Raw genomic sequence first — 25,205 nt, 5'->3', positions numbered from 1 at the left:
AAAGTGATGTTATGTCACCGGTGTGTGCAAGGGGGGTGGCTAGTCTACTCCCAACTAACTAGTGGTGGGTGGTTATACCTCGTTTATTACTAGTTTCACGGCTATTTTCAGCTTTTGCCAAAAAATATATCCACTGCAATGAGCTAAAGGGTTTGTATTAGGTGTTAGAACAAATACAATGTAATAAATAAAAAAATTGTACCAGGCAACCAAGTAAAAACCTATACCTACATAGTTAATCAACAGTTAACTACCGCAAGACAGAATGTGCAGTAGAGTATAAAAAAGATATTACAAATGCTAACATTTTATGTAACACTTTACATATAAAACTAACCTGCATATAACCTCTGCTCTCTTTGCGCATGAGAAAGTAAGTATCTGATAGGGAGCTGAGCAAACAGATGTGGTGAGTATGAATGGATACGTCGATTATTGGTTATAAGTTGGTGTGTATTGTTTAAACGAACATCTTCATACAGCAGCAAATAGTAGAGCAAAAGTAGCTGAGAAGTCATCACAGATGCAATTGGTAAACTGTTAAGAAAATAGAAAAGTCAGACATTTTGCATTACTGTATAGTATATCCAATACAGCCCCTTCATATTACAAAAGAAAGATGTATAAATAATAAAAACTAATAGATATTAGCAATATGATTAAGCTACTAAACTACAAGTACAATATTGCAGTTGAAGAAAATGTAAACAATTTAATAATTTTATGGCACTGCATAAAATACACACAAAAGTACTACTCAGTAAAATGAACTTTGTATTTCCAATGTATGGCAACAGGAATGAAATTTAATTATATAAAGAATAAACTAACAATACAATAACAAATTAATTCAAAGACTGAGTCCAAATAAGCATTATTAGAAACATACAAAAGGTTCTCGAAAAAATATGAACTCTCAGAAAATGCAGTACACTATCTATATTCCATTATGCACAACCCAGTTTATATTTCTTTCTGTAAGAAATAATCAGGAACCATACCCTCACCTATATGAAGCTCCAAGGCAGGTCCTGAATACATATTTTGTTATCTTGACTTTTATACAAGCTATTTATTCAATCTTACTAGAGCAATGATCACATCTTGGATTTTTCTTCTGGCACTAGTTTCTCAGACAATGACAAATGATAATATTAGGATATTGTGGCTAAGTTTAGTTAATCCAATAGTTTGGGAAAAGTGAAACTATCTAGAAAAAAAATATGTAACATTCCAACACATGGCAATAATAATTTGATCAATGCTGCAGTACAACTGATATAGCTTTAGCACAAGGTTTGTGAATCATCAGATTACTTCACAATATTTTTCGTCTATGACATTTATCAGTTAAAGGAATACATTACAGGGGCACTTACCCCGAAGTTGTGGATGTGTGTGGACCCATCTGCGATGAAGTTATCGATGGGGCTGGCATAAGGTGACTTGAAACTGTGTCAACACTTGTTGATCTTTCACGCATCATTGCTTTACTTTTCAAGCGAAGTTTTCGGAATACGACTTGAGGATTTGTTAAGCTAGAATTCTGCTGAATTGAGAATCAAAAGAAAATAAATTTATCCTTTCTGGTAACTTAGCCTAAATCAAATTTGAAAAGTAGTGCACAGAATTTCTAACCCTCAACTAAGCTAAGTCATGATGGCAATGAAGGTAGGTAACATAAATAAAATTTTTGCCATTAAAATACTTTCTAATCAAATATCACAAGTGCTTAAATAATTTGTATTTTTCCTAGCTATACAAACCTGGGTCCTTTAAGTATGGAATATGTTTTCAGCACAAGCTGGAAACCTGTTGAATTGTTTAACTAGTCTGTTAAGTGACTGGTGGGAGCAAAATCAAGGAGCCCTGGCCCACTCTGTCAAAAGCTCTTCACTTATGAACTTTTGGCTCAAGACTAAAAAGGGTGGCTTGAGGAGGGTAGTTGAACTTAAAGAACTCGTGTTTCCATAGCTATGAAAAATATAAATTACTTTAAAAATTTGTAATTTGTTCCTATGCAGTTCAAACCATCCTCCTTTAAATAAGGAGACTCACTAATTTGTGGGTAGAAGGTGCCATAGAACCCAACTGACTGGTTCTTTTTCTTCCTTGGAAATCACAACATACCTGGTCCCCTATGGAAGCAAAGGAGATAACTCCAACAACCACTTATCTATCTATCATTGGGGCCTGTCCAAAAAGATTGGTATGTGATCAAAGAAGGAAGGAAATAGCATTGCGGGAAAATTATACCTGACAAATAATGATTAACAGGCTGGTATACATTCCACTACCCTCCCCAACGTCTAAGGAGGATGGGACAGAACTTCTCTACATTCTCAAAAATGGAGCTGAGAAGGATGGTTCACAAGCAACAAGTCAGATCCAGCGAGTAACGCTTTGACAGTTTCATCCTCATGAGTAAGGCAGAGATTGGAGCAGAAAAGCTAGTTAATCTGGTTTCATTCCAGGCTTATATCTATCCATTACCATAGACGAGATGCTTACTGTCCCACATGGGAGCTGGGCTTGCTACACAGCTACTTGAGCAGCCACCACAAGACAAAGTACAAATGCATCACGAGAGTTGTGGGTACTCTTGTAAATTAAAGGCTGTAAAGGTGGTCAGGTACATACATGGCCCAACCTTCAACACATGGCCAACTGAAAGATTACTCCTGAAGGCAAGGGTGGGGCATAGCCCCTGACTTCGGGAGTTCTGATTCTGGCTCATACCTTGACCAGCAGTCGAGGCTTGTGTTACGGATCGACTCACAAAGACAGAAATATATTGTGTTCTAGACACCTCTTTCTTGGTTCTGCCAGTGCTAAGGAAGAGTTTCTAACACTCAGGTCTTCTTCACTTAGCACTGCAGGGGCCTCATGGAGTACAAAAGCATCTTTTCATAACACCCGTCACTTCACGTAAGGAGAGGATGGGGAAGGGGTCAAATCTGGAGTTGTGGCCTGGCAGGTTCTGAGTTTGGCAAAGTGAACTGGCATCAAAATCAAGGAGCTCCTTCCACCTCTCACTGTGAGAGACTAAGGTAGAGAGACTGTGTAACAAGCCTAATCTATTCGCTGATAATAAGGCACATCAATAGTATCTACAGTCAGAACCTTGACAGACGGCCTTCTCAAAGGCTCAGATGGGTACGAGTGAGAGCCTTGAGAACATGGGGCATGCCATCCACCGGGGCCTGAGGTACCAAGATCAGCAAGACTGTTCGAAGTTCCTCATGAGCATAGATAACTCCTATGAGGATTAGAGGTCTATCCACTTCTGTCCATGACTATGCACAAGGTTGAACAGTAGCCTTGACAAGAGCAACTGAGGAGCTTCCTTTGCCAAAGGAAGACAAGTAATTCTGTGATCAACTCTAGAAATGATACAACCAGAGAAGAATCCCTTCTATGTCATCAATCACATAGGATGGCCCACATTCCCTGAGAGAGTGAGAGCTCAACAGGGAAGAATGGTATACCATTTGGCATGAGGCCATCTGGGAACCATCAAAGTTAACTTAAGTCCCAGCAAAATCTTCACAAGGTAGATTAGCACCCTCAACAGGGTTCAGCAGAAGAGTGTAATCATCCATGTGATCCCATGGGTGTTAGAAGGTGACTTTGAACATGGCCCATGGGACTAGAATGAGGGAGAAACATTGATATAAAGGAATAAATATAAAATTTAGGCGCCAAGCCAAGCACTGGGGCATCAAAGGCTGTTCAGTGCTATACAATACAAATTAATAAACCATTACCCGTACACTGACACCATTTGGTATAATTTTAACCTATAAAGCCAATCACATTCCTTTCATACAATAACCCCTAAATGTGAAATAAAAAGGGATTAAAATGATTAAATAAATAACTTAATAAAATTAATCAAAGCTTGTGATATAACCCTATAACTTTCTCTTAGCTTTATGGAAAACACGTCAATCCCTGGAGAACCCCACAAACCATAAGCCTCTCTTTTATGCAGAAATGTAGGGATCACTCTGACATTACAACACTCCCCTGGTGACTGAGTGTGTCTACTAGTCTATTCCTCTTGCCTGGAATATATATAGCTGACAACTCTATGGCAAGGAATGCCATCTAGATGTGCATTTATTTTGTCACCTCAAAGAATGGGCAGGGGATAGCTCGACATAAGCCACTCCGGTGCACCAAATGGCTCCTCAATGTTCTTGGAATGATTGCAGCGCTAGAAAGGAAACTAGCCTCAGGACTTTGACGAGTAGATACTTCTTTTGACCCTACCCCCTCCCCTCTTTTGATGAATGTGAGCAAAGTTGGAATGTACAGAGGAGGAGAGTTGAGTGGGACTCCCCTGTGAGGGTACCTTGTTCTGCCCAACAGTTAAGATCAACCCAAATCTCTCGTCCTTCTGGCACTGGGAGGGATGTGAGATTCCTGGAGACTGGCCAGAAATTCTTCAAACATCACTTAAAAGAGATCTCTGGAAAAGGTGCTCATTTGAGGTATAAGTTTCTCTAATGAGAAAAGGTGGCCAAGAAGACTCTGCCAGCACTGAGCTGGTAATTCTATCTTGGATAGAATGGACACACTTGGGCTTGATGATGTGATAGTTTGACTAACAGACTCCCGATCAACCCAAACCTCTTGTCCTGTTGGCACCAGGAAGGATGTGAGATCCTTGGAGGGTGGCCAGCGATTCTTCAAATAGCACTTACGAGAGATCTATGGCAAAAGCTCTCATTTGAGGAGCAAGCTTCTCCAATGAGAAAAGGTGGCCAAGAAGACTCTTCCAGCACCAAGCTAGTAATTCTATCTTGGACAGAATGGACACGCCTGGGCTTGATGATGTGATGGTTTGACTAACAAAACTCTCGCTGCTGCTGTGTTTACCAGCATGTCCAAGTGCTTTAACTTTGGCTTAGGTAAGAGATTTGAATTTCCCTTAATTACCAAAATCCCCAGATCATGACAAAAGCAAAAAGTTGAACTCGATCTTGAAGCACCTACCCCACAAAGTAGGCCAGGAGCAGCCACCAGGTGAGATACATCCACAGACATATCCCGTGCGAGTGAGCCCACGATACTACACCAGAGTAAACATATGAATGAACAACTGAGGAGCAGTATACAGTCCTGAACTGTTACATCATACTGTACAGAAAGAAGTGGAGGTACTTTCTATTGGACAATAGCACATAAACTAAAAAATATGTGTCCTTCACATCCACTGAAAGCACAGATCACCCTGTTTCCATGCTAAACTTTCTATAACTCGCAAACTCATTCTGTGACCAGATGTCGATGACCCACCCCCTCCCCAAGTTGACTCCTCCATCATGAAGTCTACTGCAGAAGCCCAGAGACTTGTCTTGAATGACTTTGAAAGTGTTCTCCTCCAACATCACTCCTATTTCTGTCAGCAAGTTGAGGGTTCTCTGCGATGGAGGAACAGATGAGAACTCTATTGGAAAGCGAGAGGGGGCGGCTGAAGAGGGTATCAAGTAATCGTCCCAAAGGACTCCCACTACCCAAGGCTCAGCCCAATGACTCTACTGGGTTGCCCAAGGGATGTCAAGCAACCCCTACTCTTGGTAGTAAGATGGGGGAGAATGCTGGTAACAGCAAAATCCTTTTCTTCCCATACTCTGCTGCCCCACTGCCTGGAAAGGACAGAATTGGTAGCTTTAAGGGGACCGTCCGCCATTTTTTTTTCCTAATGATCCAAATTACACAATTTCTATATATGTTTTAGACACATATAATACCTTCATCATATAAAAATTTCAAGTCATTTGATCAAAAACTTTTGGATTTATGAGCAAAAATCATGATTTTAAAAAAATATTTAGGTACATTTTTCCCCACTACTATAATACCAATTGTATTGAAACTTATACCACAAAAACTACTCTAACAACCGAACAATTCTGTCAGACAGAATTTTGATTTTCCTTTCTGTTTTTTTTAATGAATTTTTATTTTTTTTTTCCTCGTCTAGACGGAAAATAATCGTGAAAAAAAATGTAAAACGAAAATCAAAAATTTTGTCTGACAAAATTGTGGAATTTTTATTCTTCTTTTCAACGATATCTTTTTCTCTAATATCGAACAACAAATAAGTGAGAAAAATGTACCTAAGTGAGAATAAGTATGTTTTTGAGTTATGAGCTCCCAAAGATTTGCAGCAAGCTTTCGCTTCTTTTCTAAAAGAAATCAAGATAATATTATTATGATAACTTTTATTGTTCATTTCCTACATAAATGCACCCTAAAGGAGGTATTTGAACCCTCAGTTTACTATTCCTATGTTATGAGTTGCCAGTGATCTCTAATTGTTGCCAGTGTTTTAGTTAGCAGGTTTCAGCATTGTACTCTTATCCATGTTTCCCTCTTTCTTGGTTCTTTTTTCTTGTTCTCCACTTACTTTTTTGTTCTTTCTATCACCTTATGTAACATTGGCATTGGTATAAAATTCCAGAGGACGTTGTGAAAGCACAATCAACATACGAACTTCAAGTAAATAAACACATGCATTATAATTTCTATATGTCTTTGGAAACTTTGTGATTTTTTTCGTAGCAGGTAGTTTTCATTCACCTACCCTCTACCAATGCCTTTCATTTCTGCCAGAGGTACGAGATTTCGAAACATGAGAGAGAGAGAGAGAGAGAGAGAGAGAGAGAGAGAGAGAGAGTTGAACATTGTTATTATAGTATTTGTATAAATGGGAGTTTATAACAATTGGAGAGAGAGAGAGAGAGAGAGAGAGAGAGAGAATACAAGTATTTGTATAAATAGCAGGGGTATATAATTCGAGAGAGAGAGAGAGAGAGAGAGAGAGAGAGAATAAGTATATTTTACAAGGGTATACGAACAAATGAAAAAGAGATTCATTCTATTATCTAATAAAAGGATGTACAGAGAGAGAGAGAGAGAGAGAGAGAGAGAGAAGTACTTTTTACAAGGGTATACGTACAAATGAAAAAGAGATTCATCCTATTATAAAATAAGATGATAGAGAGAGAGAGAGAGAGAGAGAGAGAGAGAGAGAGAATAAGAATTTTTTGCAAGGGATATACGAACAAATGAAAAAAGAGATTCATTCTATTATCTAATAAAAGGATGTACAGAGAGAGAGAGAGAGAGAGAGAGAGAGAGAGAATACAAGTATTTGTATAAATAGCAGGGGTATATAATTCGAGAGAGAGAGAGAGAGAGAGAGAGAGAGAGAGAGAGAGAGAACTACGCATCTGTCACTCAGTCTTGCAGACGACGCCATAAGGATGACGTCATCATTTAAAGACCGCTATTTTCATTGTTTGGAAAAATTATTGACTATTTGTTCTTTCTACAACCTTAGGTAACATTGGCCTTGCTATAATGTTCCCGAGGGCGTTGTGGAAACACAATGTACATACGAACTTCAAGTAAACAAACGCATACATTATAACTTCTATACATCTTTGGCATCTTTGGCTTCTGTTTTCTTGTTCTCCACTTACTTTTTGTTCTTTCTATCACCTTATGTAACATTGGCATTGCTATAAAATTCCAGAGGACGTTGTGAAAGCACAATCAACATACAAACTTCAAGTAAATAAACACATGCATTATAATTTCTACATGTCTTTGGAGACTTTGTGATGTGTTCGTAGGTGGTAGTTTTCATTCACCTAACCCTCTACCAATGTCTTTCATTTCTGCCAGCGGTACGAGATTTCGAAACATGAGAGAGAGAGAGAGAGAGAGAGAGAGAGAGAGAGAGTTAAACATTGTTATTATAGTATTTGTATAAATGGGAGTTTTAAATAATTCGAGAGAGAGAGAGAGAGAGAGAGAGAGAGAGAATAAAAGTATTTGTATAAATGGCAGTGGTAAATAATTCGAGAGAGGGAGGGAGAGAGAGAGAGAGAGAGAGAGAGAGAGAAACTGCGCACCTGTCTAACTCAGTCAGGCAGACGATGCCATAAGGATGACGTCATTTAAAGACCGCTATTTTCATTGTTTGGAAAAATTACTGACTATTTGTTCTTTCTACAAACCTTAGGTAACATTGGCCTTGCTATAATGTTCCCGAAGGCGTTGTGGAAACACAATGTACATACGAACTTCAAGTAAACATAGGCATACATTATAACTTCTATACATCTTTGGCAACTTTGGCTTCTGTTATTGTAGTAGACTTCGTTCATCTACACTCTACAAATGCCTTCCATTTCTGCCAGACGTACGATAGATCGAAATATAAGTGAAAAATCGCTATATATATGCAAAATTACACACAAAGACGATTTTGTCAAACTAAGTCATGCAGACGACACAGTAGGGATGACGTCATCATTTAAAAACCTCTATATCTTCGTTATTTGTAAAAATAATGGGTTGAAACTTCTGGAGAGCATGTACGATATGTTTCTCTATACAGAGAGACAATAAAACGATTTTTGAATTTTTCAAGTTGGTATGCCAAAATACCAACCCGGACGGTCCCCTTAAAGTGATGAAAATGAACCGCCTTCTTCCAGGAAGTTGCGGCCAGTCCTGAAAAGGATATAGGAAAGTCCTGGAAACTTTCCTTTCACCTGATTCTGAAGTGACAAGAGCTGTATTGTTCTCCTGTCTGCTCTTCAGCTGCCATATCTCATCTTAATTTATTGGAAAAAAAACTTGGTATATTAAATTTCTTATTTTTGATCTAGATGCCTTTGAGTTAACTTGTTGACCCACTGGTTGATGATGGTACCAGGTAGGTTCACTGCCTTTCCACCAGACAGCACAAGACTTTTGTCATTCTCTAAAGACTCTAGGGTTAATAACCTCCCTTGACTTAGCAAAGCGCATCACTGCACTTGACTACTGGTAAAGCCAGGAGACCGCTTAGAAGGCGGTCATGGTCAACAAACCATGGTCTCTGCCGCAAAGACGAGAAGCCTCGGAGTGGAGGGTGCAAGATCATGTCTGACTGACTTGCAGATAAGAGAATTCTCAGGTGTTGCGATATACAGGGGTTTGAGTCTAAGAAAGGTTTATGATTTGTGTGTATAAAAAAAAAAAAAAAAAAAAAAAAAAATTCTTCTTGTATTTGAAATACCCCTCTGTGCCCCCCCCCCACCAAAAAAAAATTGCCTTAATCCATTATTATTTTTTTTACAGGTATTGACAGCAGCCCTCTATACTCAGTAGGGAAGGGAATTTAGACTTCAGAGTACTGTATGTATATAGGAAAGATGAAGTTGCCAAAAGAATAGTTACTGGAGATTTGTATTGTAAATATTTCTGCCCTGCTACTTGAGTCACTTCCCAAACTTGTAATTGACGTCAGTGTTTTCTGAAAGTGACCAGTGACCTAGGTAGAAGTGTAGAGAAATATTGCAAATGGTGGCATAAACATTAATAGTTCACAGGAGCTACTGAAATGGCATATCTGGTCGTAGATCCAGGAAGTGAATTCAGAGGTTAGGAAGAGAGTGACTGTGTTCGAGTTTAGTCTGAATTGTTCCAGAATTATCAAAACCCCTTCCAAGAATGAGAGATTTAGGCACTACCGTAGTTGATCAGAAAAGTTTCGATGACAACGGAACCTTAGCACAGTGCAGGTTTACAATTGGAGATTTTCTACACATTACTAATGTGGGCCCACAGAGACCTGCACAGCGTCATGTGCAGCCATACTGTTCAAAGGCTGAGCATTTTCAAGTAACTTTGCAGCCTAATGGTAGACAGGATATTGATAAGGACAGTATTGATTTAGGGAAAATTATTGCAGTACAGTATTTTCACAGTTTTATATATTTTCTTCTAGATGATTGATTTGATATTGTTTAGGTAACCTGTGAGTTTCCAGCATGTGAATAGTCTTTTATTCAAATTTCATTTTATCTTGTTATCTTGAGGCTGGAGTGTAAAGGGATGCTAATTTTGTCTTTAATTGCTTATTTGAATTGACAAAACAATGTTAATGTAATCCTACCAATTATTTATTCAAATAAATATATTTTTTTTTTCATGAAGACAGCATTTCATTCCAGTTCCTTACCCCAATATGATCCCTTTCTCAGCCACTGTTTTTTTTAGTAATTTTTTTTCATTGTTTTTTTCTTTCACCTAATGTTCTAATTCTACTTATACCCAGCAAGATTAAGGCAGAGGGCAGATAAAAAAGAACTAAGGTTCTAGCTGGGTCCCCTTTCCCAGTATAAATCAAGGGGTGGTGCCCAGAGCTCCGTTCTCCTGATTTATTACCTAGATTTTTGGGTATTCCACTGTTGTATATTTTTCGTGTAGTGAACGTTGGGGTGTGGTCGGCATTCGGACACTAGGCAGTTTTGGTGCTACCTTTGGCCAAAGTCTGCAAACCACTAGAGTGTTCTTAGGTCCACAGGTATGATTGTCAACTCAATCCATGGCTAAACTTACCAGATCCAACTAAGGCAGCACCAAGGATGACCAAGGCCCTTGAGGGACACCGAAGTGTAGCTCAATGGCTGAGGCCCTCCCTGAAGGCGGAGAAAAGGTCGTCTCCCTACGACTGATGTACCAACAAAAGTGTACATGGACATCCACCAAGAAACACTGACTTTGGATTGTCTACCTCCATTGGCACTGGTTTGAGGCCCAGTGTCTCTAGGGCAGAAGAACTCCAAGATCTCTCTTACCCAGCCAGGGAAGAGGGAATCATTTCCCTACAAGAATAATATGTTTTTGCCCCAAGAACAGAACTGGCAACATAATCGGGGACTGAAGAAGGCATGGGAAGACCAAAAACCACAGGGAAAGAACTCATGGCACTAAATAAGGCAAAGATGATAAAGTGCATGCAATGATAGCCTCGAATGGTACTAGCCTTTCAACTCACGCGACCCAAGTATTGTGGGCTGAGGGAGGAGTAGGAGTCCAAGGTCCAGACATACTGGGATAGCCTGGGAATCCAATCCATGATTGCAGATGGCAGCAGTGAAGAAATGACATAGTATTCAATGTTTAGTAATGAAATAATAAATAATAAATTATAATTCTATTGTATTTTTTTTTTTATTACTATGGGATTCCATGTAAAATTGTTTAACTCATCAGCCATTTAATTATCTCATAATAATTTTCTGTTTTAGGTTTGAGCAACGCCCTACACCAAGTTTGGCGGTTGAAATCAAAGTAGCTACTTTGTGAGCTGACAGTCGGGGGAAAGCTATCCCTTCAACAAGCCAGTAATTACCAACATCTCGCTATAAATTTCAAAAGGCAAGATCCAGCTTTGCTGAGTATCCATGTAGGAACGAATAAGACTTTGGACCCTTATAGTGGCAACTTCGTAGCCATGAAAGAACAATTTCTGAACACAAATGAATTTACAACATAAACAAGGTTTTATTATTCAAAATATTATTTTTGACTTTCAAAGCCTTACCTTACGGGTAGATTTTTCTGTGAATATAGATTGAGAGAAAACAGCCATAATCTCCTCTTCTGATATTGGCTCATTGAAGGTATCTGTAGGTCCACCTTTACTAGCAGGTAAGATAATTGAGTTTACATACACATCTATCAGCTGGGGCATTACTGGATGTAAAGGTGTTGTTGATGCACGTATCTGGCTGCAAAGAAATTTTCCATTACAGCAAAAATCAAATTAGCTAGATAAATACAACCAAAAATTTTATGCTTATTTACATACATTATTCATCTTCTTTACCTCTAGGTTACCAAGAGATTAAAACTCTTTCTTGCCGTGCATATTACATTGACAGAGGATAAGGTTAGCAATGGTATATTTCCAAAATCAACCTCCTATTAACTACTCATATTTTGAACTCAGCACACATACAAATCTATTATCGAGATATTATTTGGCTTGTTATAACAAAAAGCACAAACAATCAAACTCACAAGAAGGAAAAAAAAGTCAAGCAGTTAAAAATTATAAAAACAGAATATAGCATAATAAATGCTTTAATGAAAACTGAATGGGAGGAGAAATTAGTACCCTAAGGGAAGAATTTAATGACAATAGCTATTCCCACAATCACAGTAATACTTTACCTCTGAGCTAACAAACTCACTTTTCTAAGGAATGTGACAAGAAGTAAATGAATAGATTGAATTCAATTAGACATTTTTAGAAAACCACTTTATATGAACCTATACTGTATTATGTTCTAATTAGAGCTGAATAACTTTTTGTGACTGTTTTATAATGAATTCTAAAAAAGGCACAAAAGGCCTTGAGTAAAAATAATATAAACTATATTTCAGCACCTACAATATTCATAAATTTAAAGCTGTACATATATTATCACAAAAAAATGTAATATAAAACCTGAAAATTGTATACTGTAATATAAGAAACTCTTTGACTCATTAATAAATACATACTATATCTTATTCCATGTGTATTGAGCAAGAAATGGTGATAAGTTCTAGCTTTTTCAAAAAGAAAGATAAAAACAAGTATAAATGGGTAAGAGTGGCAAATGAAAGAGTGGTAGAAAGGGCGTTAATGGAATACGTGTTGATAACTAAAAGAATGTTTGGAAGAGTGAAAGACGTGCACGTGATTAGGGGTATGGCTAAGGGTATGTCTGATCATTTTTTGGTGGAAGGAAAATTAGTTGTAGCAAAAGAGTGGGGGAATAGAGTAGGTGGATGTAAAAGGGAGCTAGTGAGGGTTGAAGAGCTGATAAAACCGGGGGTAAAAAGTAAGTATCAAGAAAGGTTGAAAATGGCATATGACGAAGTGAAAGTAAGAGAAACTGGTAATTTAGAGGAGGAGTAGAAGTTAATAAGAGAAAATTTTGTTGGGATTGCAAGTGATGTGTGAGGCAAGAAGTTTTTTGGAGGCAGCATGAGGAAGGGCAGTGAATGGTGGAATGAAGGAGTGAAGGTAAAAGTAGAAGAGAAAAAGAGGGCTTTTGAAGAATGGCTGCAGAGTAATAGTGTAGAGAAGTATGAAATATATAGAGAGAAAATGTGGAAGTAAAGCGAAAGGTAAGTGAGGCAAAGAGGGCAACTGATCTGAGGTGGGATCAGGGATTGGGTTGTTCATATGAAGAGAATAAGAAGAAGTTTTGGAAAGAAGTGAAAATAGTAAGGAAGGCTGGCTCAAGAATTGAAGAAACAGTGAAAGATGGAAAATGGAGTTTTTATGATAAAACAAAGTTTTATGAATACTTACCTGGCAGTTATATATATATAGCTGATTATCTCTAAATCGGCAGAATTTTTCAAAACGAGGCAACCGCCTTGTGGTGGTTGGGAGGTAGGTGGTAACACCCGTCACAGGGTGGTCCAAGGAATCATTCCCGTGTCCAAGACTTCAGTTCATCTATGCCCGACCTGTCTCCTGAGGGGAGGTGGGTGGGCCTTAGAATATATATATAACTGCCAGGTAAGTATTCATAAAACTTTGTTTTATCATAAAAACTCCATTTTTATGAATAGTACTTACCTGGCAGTTATATATATATAGCTGATTCACACATTTGGAGGAGGGAAACAGACAGTAAACATCGTTGGGGAAACAACAAAAGAGTTGTAGGAGATAACAACACCTTGATTCCTTGCCTGCTAAGGTAGCTGATTCAAAGGTACAGCCTTTAGAGTGGATTTCCCTTAGGAGAGTTTATCCAGGAGTAAGCCTGCAAAGCTGCAAAAAACTCAATCGAGTCTGTCAAAGGGATAAGACCAACAACTTGACTAGACTTCAGAAACTACCTTTGCCCCATATAATAAAAACTGCAATCTTACTCAAACTAACCACCTAACCCTGCAACATAGACATAAACTATCTATCTAGACTGAGGGAACCGCACCACAAGACGTGTTTGCCCCGATGTTTCTTGCCCTAGAACAAACCTCCTTTCTAGATCCAAGAAATCAGAACGAAGGCGTCCTTGATCTCGACACACGATTCGACTAGTGTCATCACGAAGTCCTAGATTCTCAAGTTCAAAGTCATGCCTCATGCTAGAACTTCCTGAAAGACGAGGCGCCGATCGTCCTGTAAGACGTGGCGCCGATGTAAGATGTGGTGCCAAAAGTCCTGTAAGACGTGGAGCCTGTAAGACGTGGAGCCGAGAGGTTAACAGAGTGAGACGCTGAACGTTCTAAAAGACAAGGTGCTGAGCGTCCTGGTGTCAGAAGACTCTTCTTGTTGACAGGAAGACCTAATTATTCGATAGGCTCAACGTTATCTAAAAATCCAGATACAGGGACGCTCTGATTTCTCCAGAGAGCAGTATAGTATTCCGCTACATAAAGCAAAAGTTACGTGAACATGAGAGGGGCGGAGCTGAGACCAAAACACACGCCCGAAACTGACCCATTCTACACCCGTTCTTCCTTGTAAACAAACCTCAGATAAAGTTTGATTGCATAGCCTGCCACTTAGACTCCTCTCTAGAACTGGGAGAGAGAATTGTTGTAGCTAAAAACTAAAGGAGGTTTCCCTATAAAAGGAAAAAGTAATCCTCCTTCAGAAGAAGTACTGACCAAAGGTCTGCTCCCCTCTTCTCCAAAGATTTTGATGTCTCCATGGAGGACTTTGACTTCTGAACGAAGGCGTAAAGAGCATTTACGTCCAGGACCGGACAAAAGACTCCCTCTCCCAAAAGAGAGACATTGAAGTTGCAAAGTCGGTTAGGCAGAAAAGTCTTATCGGAGTAACTAACAAAGGAGGATTCAGTAGGAAAAAGATTTCGCATCCATCCCAGTAAAAACCCAAGCTCGCCAGAAGTAGCAAATTCTGGCTTTTACTGTTGTTAGTCATCAAAGGTTTCTGTTTTAAGAAACAAAAATTAATATATTCTTAAAGCTCCATTAAAGACCACGTGAAAACTCAGAGGGTGGGGAACATGGAGCAACAGAACTTAGGATCCTCTCCTTCTGTTAACCTCAAACAATTCAACAGGAGAAAAGTGATCACTAAAGTCATCCTTGACAAAGATCTTATAGGACGTGGCGTCGCCCTGAAAGAACAAGGCGGCGATCGTCCTATCATCCTGAAAGACGAGGCTGCCCTCGTCCCGAAAGACGAGGCTGCCCTCGTCCCGAAAGACGAGGCTGCCCACGCCCCGAAAGACGAGGCTGCCCTAGTCCCGAAAGACGAGGCTGCACTCGCCCCGAAAGACGAGGCTGCACTCGCCCGAAAGACGAGGCTACCCTGAAAGACGAGGCTGCACTCGCCCTGAAAGACGAGGCTGCACTCGCCCTGAAAGACGAAGCTGCACTCGCCCTGAAAGACGGGGCTGCACTCGCCCTGAAAGACGGGGCTGCACTCGCCCTGAAAGACGAGGCAGCACTCGCCCTGAAAGACGGGGCTGCACTCGCCCTGAAAGACGGGGCTGCACTCGCCCTGAAAGACGGGGCTGCACTCGCCCTGAAAGACGAGGCAGCACTCGCCCTGAAAGACGGGGCTGCACTCGCCCTGAAAGATGGGGCTGCACTCGCCCTGAAAGACGAGGCTGCACTCGCCCTGAAAGACGGGGCAGCACTCGCCCTGAAAGACGAGGCTGCACTCGCCCTGAAAGACGAGGCTGCATTAGTTCTGAAAGACGGGGCAGCATTCGCCCTGAAAGACAAGGCTGCATTCGTCCTGAAAGACGGGGCAGCATTCGTCCTGAAAGACGAGGCTGCATTCGTCCTGAAAGACGGGGCAGCATTCGCCCTGAAAGACGAGGCTGCATTCGCCCTGAAATACGAGGCTGCATTTGCCCTGAAAGACGAGGCAGCATTCGCAATGAAAGACGAGGCTGCATTCGCCCTGAAAGACGAGGCAGCATTCGCCCTGAAAGACGAGGCAGCATTCGCCCTGAAAGACGAGGCTGCATTCGCCCTGAAAGACGAGGCCGCATTCGCCCTGAAAGACGAGGCAGCATTCGTCCTGAAAGACGAGGCTGCATTCGTCCTGAAAGACGAGGCAGCATTCGTCCTGAAAGACGAGGCTGCATTCGCCCTGAAAGACGAGGCTGCATTTGCCCTGAAAGACAAGGCTGCATTCGTCCTGTCTTGAAAGACTTAGCGCCGAGCGTTAAGGCAAAATGATATTCATTATGCCGCTCGGCGCGTTCGGTTCCGACCAGAGGGTTCATAAGGCCGACTGGCGCTCTGGGACAAAAACCGAGTCAATGATGGTTTGTAAGCATTGATATTAGCAGCGAATATCTATGACTTAAAGTATTGCCATTAAAATCAAAAGTGATGCAATGCAAAACTCTAAACGCAGTGTAAGAATCTCAACGTTCAACGCTCTTTGCTTTCCCATGGCAAGGGCGAGCATTCTTGGGAACATTAACAGGAACGCTCGCGAGGGCGTTTGCTCGTGAGCTAACGCCTCTCGTTTCCTTCCGCCGATCGACGTTCCTTCTCCCATGGGCCGGGGAGCTTGGAAGAGGTCTAAGGCTAGGAAAACAACGTCCCTGTGCTGAAAGAATCCAATGTCTAATTTAGCACTGAAAACTTGCACTATTAAACTCTTACACAAAAAACCATAATTAGTCCTGCCCGTTGTGAGAGAACTTATTCTTCTGCCACGGGCTTGAATGAGAAAGCAAAATCGTCTCTAGTACTTGCTATATAAACTGTAACAAAATATTTTTATAAAATATTAAACTGACATTTCCATAATAAAATAAACTTTCAAACATACTTACCCGGCGGTCACAAAAAGAAAAAAACCACCGGGAAAGAGTTGAGATTAAAAATAGATGTTGAACACACTCACCCGGTAGTTACATATAACCACCGGTAAAATTAAATGTCTTAAATACCTACCCGGTAGTTACATACAAACGCCGGGAAAGTTAAACGTTAAAGATTAAAATGAACAGAAAAAGGGAAAACAAATGTACTGTAATCCACAATTGATTCAAAGGGTTTTCAAAAACAAGCGAGTTGTATTGATAAAAAGAACAGATATAGCAATAACGTATCTATATATATAAATGTAAACAATAGGAACATATAAATGAAAATGCTACTAAAACTAGAATTCCCATATAGTTGTTGTTGGAGAATAATAGCCAACACTTTAATTTCCATATCGAAAAGAACGCTACCAAGACATGTTGGGACTGCACCGAAAGTAACGAGAACTAACAGCATAAATTAACCATACGCTAGTTCTATTTAATTATGAAATTAGATCGATAAATTTAAAGAACGAATACCAAATGGACAAATACTTCTTTAAAAATTTTACATTAAAAGTTAAAAAACTTATATAAGTGGAATTCTTCCCATTCTTTACATAAAACAAATAAAGAGAATTTACAAGACATACATGAAGATTGCGTCACACGACTGTGACGTCATAGAGTTGCCGGAACGTATTTCCGTCATCAGGATTAAAAACTTTGCACCTAAAATATAGTGCACAAGCAAAACCTCTGCATACAAACTGTGAGGATCAACCGACACTTTCGGTAACCTCACTTTGCATACATCACTCGCACAAACACGAAAATTAAGTTATCCCTCATGATGAACAAAGTAAATAATAATAATAAAACACGATTGCCAAAACCCTAAATCAGTGTACTTCACCAAACGAAGTCCAAAAAAGCGGAGAAGGAAAAATGATTCGAAAAACTTTCAATGGTGGACTGACGATGTTTTCGATCCAGCCGGCAGAGATGAACTGAAGTCTTGGACACAGGAATGATTCCTTGGACCACCCTGTGACGGGTGTTACCACCTACCTCCCAACCACCACAAGGCGGTTGCCTCGTTTTGAAAAATTCTGCCGATTTAGAGATAATCAGCTATATATATATAACTGCCAGGTAAGTACTATTCATAAAATGGAAGGTTGTTAAAAGGAGAGGAGGCAAAGAAAAGGTGGGCGGAATATTCAATGGAAGGTTGTTAAAAGGAGAGGAGGCAAAGAAAAGGTGGGCGGAATATTTTGAAAGTTTACTGAATATTGAGGATAATAGGGAGGCAGATATAATTGCTGTTGCAGGTGTTGAGGTGCTGGTGATGAGAATGAGAGAGAGATTACAAGAGAGGAAGTGAGGAGAGTACTAAATGAAACAAGAGTAGGAAAAGCATCTGGTATGGATGGTGTGAGAGCTGAGATGTTGAAGGGGGTGTGACTGTACTTGAATAGTTGGTGAGATTGTTTAATACGTGTTTTGTGTTGTCAATGGTACCAGTACATTGGGTTTATGCATGCATTGTACCACTATATAAGGGTAAGGGAGATGTGCATGAGTGTTGTAATTCAAGGGGTATTAGTTTACTGAGTGTAGTTGGAAAAGTGTATGGTAGAGTATTGATTAATAAGATTAAGGATAAAACAGAAAATGCAATCTTAGAAGTACAGGGTGGTTTTAGAAGAGGTAGGGGTTGTATGAATCAGATTTTTACAGTTAGGCAGATATGCGAGAAATATTTAGCAAAAGGTAAGGTGGTGTATGTTGCGTTTATGGATCTGGAGAAAGCGTATGAGTTGATAGGAAAGCAATGTGGAATGTGATGAGGTTATATGGAGTTGGTGGAAGGTTGTTGCAAGCAGTGTAAAGTTTCTACAAAGGTAGTAAAACATGTGTTAGGATAGGGTATGAAGTGAACGATTGGTTTCCAGTGAGAGTGTGGCTGAGACAGGGATGTGTGATGTCGCCGTGGTTATTTAACTTGTATGATGATGGAGTGGTGAGAGAGGTGAATGCTCGAGTGCTTGGACGAGGATTGAAACTGGTAGACGAAAATGACCATGAATGGGAGGTAAATCAGTTGTTGTTTGCAGATGATACTATACTGTTTGTAGATGTAGAAGAGAAGCTTGGCCGATTAGAGACAGAATTTGGAAGGGTGTGTGAGAGAAGGAAGCTGAGAGTAAATGTGGGTAAGAGTAAGGTTATGAGATATACGAGAAGCGAAGGTGGTGCGAGGTTGAATGTCATGTTGAATGGAGAGTTACTTGAGGAGGTAGATCAGTTTAAGTACTTGCGGTCTGTTGTTGCAGAAAATGGTGGAGTGGAAGCAGATGTACGTCAGTGAGTGAATGAAGGATGCAAAGTGTTGGGGGCAGTTAAGGGAGTAGTAAATAATAGAGGGTTGGGCATGAATGTAAAGAGTTCTGTATGAGAAAGTGATTGTACCAACTGTGATGAAATGGATCGGAGTTGTAGGGAATGAAAGTGACGGAGAGACAGAAATTGAATGTGTTTGAGATGAAGTGTCTAAGGAGTATGGCTAGTGTATCTCGAGTAGATAGAGTTACGAACGAAGTAGTGAGGGTGAGAACGGGTGTAAGAAATGAGTTAGCAGCTAGAGTGGATATGAATGTGACGAGGTGGTTTGGCCATGTTGAGAGAATGGAAAATGGCTGTCTGCTAAAGAAGGTGATGAATGCAAGAGTTGATAGGAGAAGAAGGAAGGCCAAGGTTTGGGTGGATGGATGGAGTGAAGAAAGCTCTGGGTGATAGGAGGATAGATGTGAGAGTGGCAAGAGAGCATTGCTAGAAATAGGAATGAATGGCGAGCGATTGTAATGCAGTTACGGTAGGCCCTGCTGCTTCCTCTGGTGCCTTAGATGACCGTGGAGGTAGCAGCAGTAGGGGATTCAGCGTTATGAAGCTTCATCTGTGGTGGATAGGGGGTGGGGGGGGGGGAGGTGGGCTGTGGCACTCTAGCAGTACCAGCCGAACTCGGTCGAGTCCCTTGTCAGGCTGGGAGGAACGTAGAGAGGGGAGGTGCCCTTTTTTGTTTCATTGTTTGATGTAGGCTATCCCCAAAAATTGGGGGAATTGCCTTGGTATATGTGTGATATTTTATTCATTATCCATCTGTATATAATTTATTTTTTTCTTCTTATAGAAATAACCACAAAATTTTTGCAAAGGTATACTGCAAAGTTTAGTATCTGAAAATGATTAAAAAGTCGGCAAAACTCACCTTGCAAAAATTAGCAAACTTGACTGGGTTTGGTAACTAACATTAGCTAAATTCACAAAGATGACAAATTTGGAAAAAATTTGTATTTTCCTAACCATACAAATCTGAAGCTCTTCACTATGGAGATATATTTTGGCGACAGTTGAAAATAGCCATAAAACTTTCAGCGAGGGGGTAGCGGGTGATAGACCCACCAGTCTCCTCACACACGCAGTAGCTAACACAAACTCATTTGCAATTGCAGACAGGATTTTCTGGGGGTAGGCGATGGCGGGCCAATATGTAAAGAGCTTCAGGTTTGTATAGCTAGGGAAAATATAAATTATTTCCAAATTTGTCATTTATTCTGGCACCAAATACAAACCTTTCAGCTCTTTACTATGGAGACTTATGCTTAGGTTGGTAGAAATGCAAGATCAATTGGCTCGTCCCTGACCAAGGGTGTAACTCTAATGCATCGTATGAACAGTGTTAGAGCACACCCTATTACCTCTCTAACTCACAATGAGAGATAACAGCCTGAGCAATTCTTTTCTTACCCGGATGTTACCCAACTCCCACATCGCTGGGAGATTGGGGACGTAACAATATACCTGTATATATTAGGATACACAAGGGTTGATGATACCCACTCCCAGTTAGATGAGGTCAGCTTGCATAGTTCCTCGGTTTGCTCCGGAACCTAGAAAGGGGAGAATGAAAGGTGAAAGGCCAGTCCTCCACCTATCATACTAGCCTTACAGCCACTTAACATCTACCTTCCATCGACTGCTACTTGTCCTACAAGGGAGTTCAGATGTTATTGATCCCGTTTTATGCATCCACCATAGGACCTATGGAGAACGTGTTAAGGCTCCTGTGGGTTACGTCTCACAGATAGTGGGCGGTGAACAAATTCTTACATTTCAAACATACTCGCCTGTAAGACCTGCCTCACACTGAAGTATTTTCTACGTCAGGGATATGCTAACACCCCTGGTGTCAAGAGCTCTATGTCTCTAGTCAAGGGGACAAATCTGCTTGGAGGGTTTGTTCAATCGTCTTCTGATCCAGGGAGAGATTGAGTTCTTGTAACTCTTCTTGACTCTGCCTGTACTGAGAGAATTTATTGATCTGTCAAGCTAAAGCAGTGGGTCATTTACGATAGTACATAAACTCTCAATTCGGTGGGTTCTGAATCTAGGATCCACGAACGCCAGATTCTGAGTCTAGCAATAAAACTAAAGGACACAGTTGAGTGTCACTTTCTTCCATCCCCTAGAATGGGCGATGTCATAGGACAGACCGGTTAGCTCGGCAACTCTCTTAGCAGAGGCCAGGAATACTGTACAAGAAAACCGTCTTTATCCTCCTTCACGGTCTGAGGCCACACTCAAGAGTTTGTTTGGCATTCCCCAGGATGTAGTACCCGTCCTACATTCTACGGAGGTGGTCTGACTTTTAACTGAGGGCATGTATGCTCGAAACTGCTTAGAAGGAGAGAATTCCTTCGAAAAGGAAATGTCAATTCTATTCAGCTTAAAGACAAGGCTTCAGGCTGAGTGATTGCCGTTCACTGTTAACACTGAACAGAGTTTTCCTCCCTGAGGTATAACAAGAACTCCAGTATTGTTGGAAGTGGCACTAAATGGAGGGATGCCTTACACGACACCAACCACAGAAGATAGTCCATTTTGCTTGGTAGACAGCAATACAGTAGATGACTCTCAGAGGTATCTAGCCTTCCTCCTCACAATTGGTTGCGGGATAACCACCAAACTTGAAGACGTAGTGAAATTATACTCCTCTGTGGAAAATCTGAACTTGTGGTTGTTTGAGTAGCTCGAGAAGTGGAGTGAGTTTCCTGGGTGTCTTCGTGGGCAGATGTAGAAGGTCTGGAAACCATTCTACCTGCTGCCACATTGGAGCTATTAAGGTTATTGATAGGTTTTGAGATAACTGAACTTTTTCATAAGCCTCCTTACTAGGCAGAGGGAGGGAATGCACAGATGTCTAGGTTGTTCCACGGGTGTTGCAAAGCATCCTAATATTTACAGTAAAATGTAATGTACTATATATTCAACTACATTGTTTGTATTTTGTGTAATGTATAGAGAGAGAGAGAGAGAGAGAGAGAGAGAGAGAGAGAGAGAGAGAGAGAGAGAGAGAGAGAGAGAGAGAGAGAGAGAGAGAGAGAGAGAGTGTGTGTGTGTGTGTGTGTGTGTGTGTGTGTGTGTGTGTGTGTGTGTGTGTGTGTGTTGTGCGCATCACCTCAGCTGATAAGTAATTCATTAGTCGTGACAGAAAAAAAAAAAAAAATGACGGCCTCGTTTGGTCCAGCAAATAAAATAATCATTTGCATTTTATTTAACACTACACAAGGATTCATAAAGTAGATAAATACATTCAAGTTTCTATCATTAAATTTGGTAACAAAACTATAAAATAACCTTGTGTACATTTATTTAAAGCATAATGTAAACAGACACAGCAATAACTACACAAACGTAATTTGTGTATAAAGCTATTTGTACCTTTCTCTATTGACAATAACACCCTTTACAGCATTATTCACAGTAATGTAAGGTGATAAAGTTAAACATCATTTGTAGTAACCTAATATTGATTTTATATGAAAGGGGACTATTTGTTGACTTCTGAAAATCGTAGGCATTTGAATTAGACTACTCATACCCTAGTCCAAAATTTAACTCTAGTGGAACTTGTACAATAAAGACTTATTGACAATTAAAAACGGCCTCTCAGTACCCATAGTGTTTGTTGGTTGGGGACTGTCTGTAGATCTACTGTCAGCGAGCCTCATAAAGTCAAGACTTTCTTGGCTATCTGTTGATTCAAAGACCACTACAGTGGAACCTCTACATCCGAACGTATCTACATCCGAATTTTCCAACATCCGAAGTAAAATTCGAGCAAATTTTTAACTCTACACCCTACACCCATATTTTATTTCAACACACGAAGTAAGCAATTTTCGTGATTTTTTACGTTCATCCTTATACGGTATTTTACGTAAATCATGGGTCCTAAAAGGCTTAGTTTCGCAAGTGGTAGTGGTAGTGGTGAGAAAAGGAATAAGGGAATGCTTTCTTTAGAAGTAAAGCAAGGAATTATTGAAAAGCATATGGACGCCACGTCCATATGAGTGAACTTGCAATAGGTTCGGCACAAATAAAAGAGGTGTTAGGAAAATATCAAGACGTGGTCGACTTCATCGTCAAATACCATCCGAAGAAATTGCAGGTTTGTCGTGTAGTTGCGCAGTTTGATGATGTTTCCCTAACTTATTTTCGAAACATTCTGAAAAGCTGTACCAAGCAACTTTCTATCGATAGCTTCTTTAAAAAAACTACGAAGCAAACTCGTGATGAAGAGGAAGGAAGTGGTTAAAAAGAAACAGCAAAGAGTGAAGAGAAAAAAATTCAATCAATAAAGTGTAGAGAGTGAAAGTGATTAAAATTAACCATCAAAAAGAAAAAAAGAAAATGAAAAAAAAATATAAAATATATAAAAAAAAAGAAATAAGCTAAGTTATGTTAAAGTTCACTTAGTGTGAGTTAGAATAAGTTACAGTAGTGTACGTTTATCGTAGTTAACCTCTCTACCTCCTCGCCGCCCGTCCGTCTCCTCTGCGTAGCAAGACCAACAACACCTGCGCCGGAGTTTCTAAGGTAAAGTGACGCTAAAAACCTGTTTCTTATTTATCATTTTTTGATAATTCTTCTTTTTTACATGTCTATTATCTAATTTAGTGTGCATTATTCTCATGGGAAATTATGTGTAGTAGTTTATTAAGAAGTTATCATAGGTTTTTGGGCTCAACCACGGATTAATCCTATTTCAATGTATTCTTATGGGAAAATTTGTTTCGACATCCGAACATTTTCTACATCCGAACATTTTCTACATCCGAAGTCGGTTGTGGAACGGTTTAAATTCGTATGTAGAGGTACCACTGTAGTTACTAATTATCTGAGTTTTCCTGCCAAAATGATTCCCTTGACTGGGATGAAACGGGCTAATAGGATCACCAAGATGTCTTCCATCCATCTGATTACCCCTACAGCTAAAAGGCAAAGGGGCTGTAAAAATTTATCTCCTTGCTTGTTTATGTAAGTCACCACTGTGTTGTTGCTCATCAACAACACAAGTGTCCAGAAAGGAGCTGTTGGAAGTCAAAGGGGCTGTAAAAATTTATCTCCTTGCTTGTTTATGTAAGCCACCACTGTGTTGTTGCTCATCAACAACACAGTGTCCAGAAAGGAGCTGTTGGAAGTGTTTGAGGGGCTAGAAAGGCTGCTCTCATCTCTAAGAAGTTTATTTTCATGGTGTTGCTTGGCTTCGAACCATAGTCTGGAGATGTCTTACCTGCAACAGATGAGCAGGCACCCCCTTCTTTTGATGCATCCATGAAGAGCATGAAATCTGGGGGAGGAGAGAGAAGGTCTAATCCTATCAGTAGGTTGGTATCTGATACCCACCACTGCAGGTCTTTTCTGCTCCGATACTACTGGTACTAGAAGATCTGGAGGGTCTTTGTGCCGACACCAGAAGTCTTCAGTTTCTACTGCAAAATTTGAGCGCTTAGATAACCGTTTGGGACCAGAGCTTCCAGGGAGGCAAGATGTCCCACGAGTTTCTACCAACAATGTGTTGGCAATTTGTCTCGTACAAGAAACGGTCCTGCTAGTCATTTCAATTTCTTCAATTTTGGTAGGGACAGTCAGACTTTGCCTAGATTTGTGTCAATGTTCGTCCATAGGTATACAAGATTCTGCGTTGGCTGCAGAGAGGATTTTTCGAGAATACAATGACCCCCAGATCTAGGGAACCTTTAAGGATTCTGTCTCAATGAGAGGAAAGAGCTTCCCTCAATTCTGCTGGCATCAGCCAGTCATCTAAGCCATGAAGTAGGCGGTTCCGTTCTTGTGTGCCAAAGTTGACACTAGGGAAAATCTTCGGGTGACAACTTGTGGTGCTATGGACAGGACATAGTACCGCACCTTGTATTGGTATTTTTGTGTAGGGTGAGAACCTTAGGTACTTCCTTGAGGATGGATGAATGGTGATCTGGAAGTCAGGATCTTTGAAATCCTGTGATAGTGCGGTGTCTTTTGGTCTGAAGGCCTGTCTGATCATCAGATTTGTTGAAAAAATTTGTTCGGAGCCGAGAAAACTATGACCGGTCTCCAGCCTCCAGATAGCATATTTTTGAGGAAAGGGTGATTGAAGGAGGCTGGAAACCCATGTCGGACCTCTTGGAGGCGTCTTCGCTAGTATGGTCCGAACTTTGGTCTAAAGGGCCACTTTCTTCGCGTAGG

General features: G+C 40.3%; 1 protein-coding gene across 2 annotated transcripts in view; it reads right to left on the bottom strand.

Moving 5' to 3' along the window:
• IntS2 (integrator complex subunit 2) overlaps positions 1 to 25,205 on the bottom strand; it is a 213,099-nt gene that overhangs the window by 95,799 nt on the left and 92,095 nt on the right. The window contains exons 10-12 of one of the 2 annotated variants that reach the window (XM_068383054.1): positions 11,399 to 11,585; positions 1,380 to 1,549; positions 338 to 537 (exon numbers count right to left, since the gene is read on the bottom strand). In XM_068383054.1, coding sequence (XP_068239155.1) covers positions 338 to 537; positions 1,380 to 1,549; positions 11,399 to 11,585 — 557 coding nt within the window. The remainder of the gene's footprint in view (positions 1 to 337; positions 538 to 1,379; positions 1,550 to 11,398; positions 11,586 to 25,205) is intronic. The other variant, XM_068383055.1, reaches the window with a different exon arrangement.

The sequence above is a fragment of the Palaemon carinicauda genome, chromosome 11, assembly GCF_036898095.1.
Source record: "Palaemon carinicauda isolate YSFRI2023 chromosome 11, ASM3689809v2, whole genome shotgun sequence".
NCBI classification, from domain to species: Eukaryota; Metazoa; Arthropoda; class Malacostraca; order Decapoda; family Palaemonidae; genus Palaemon; species Palaemon carinicauda.
Note: the sequence above shows the minus strand (reverse complement) of the source record. Positions and strands in the feature narration are given on the sequence as shown.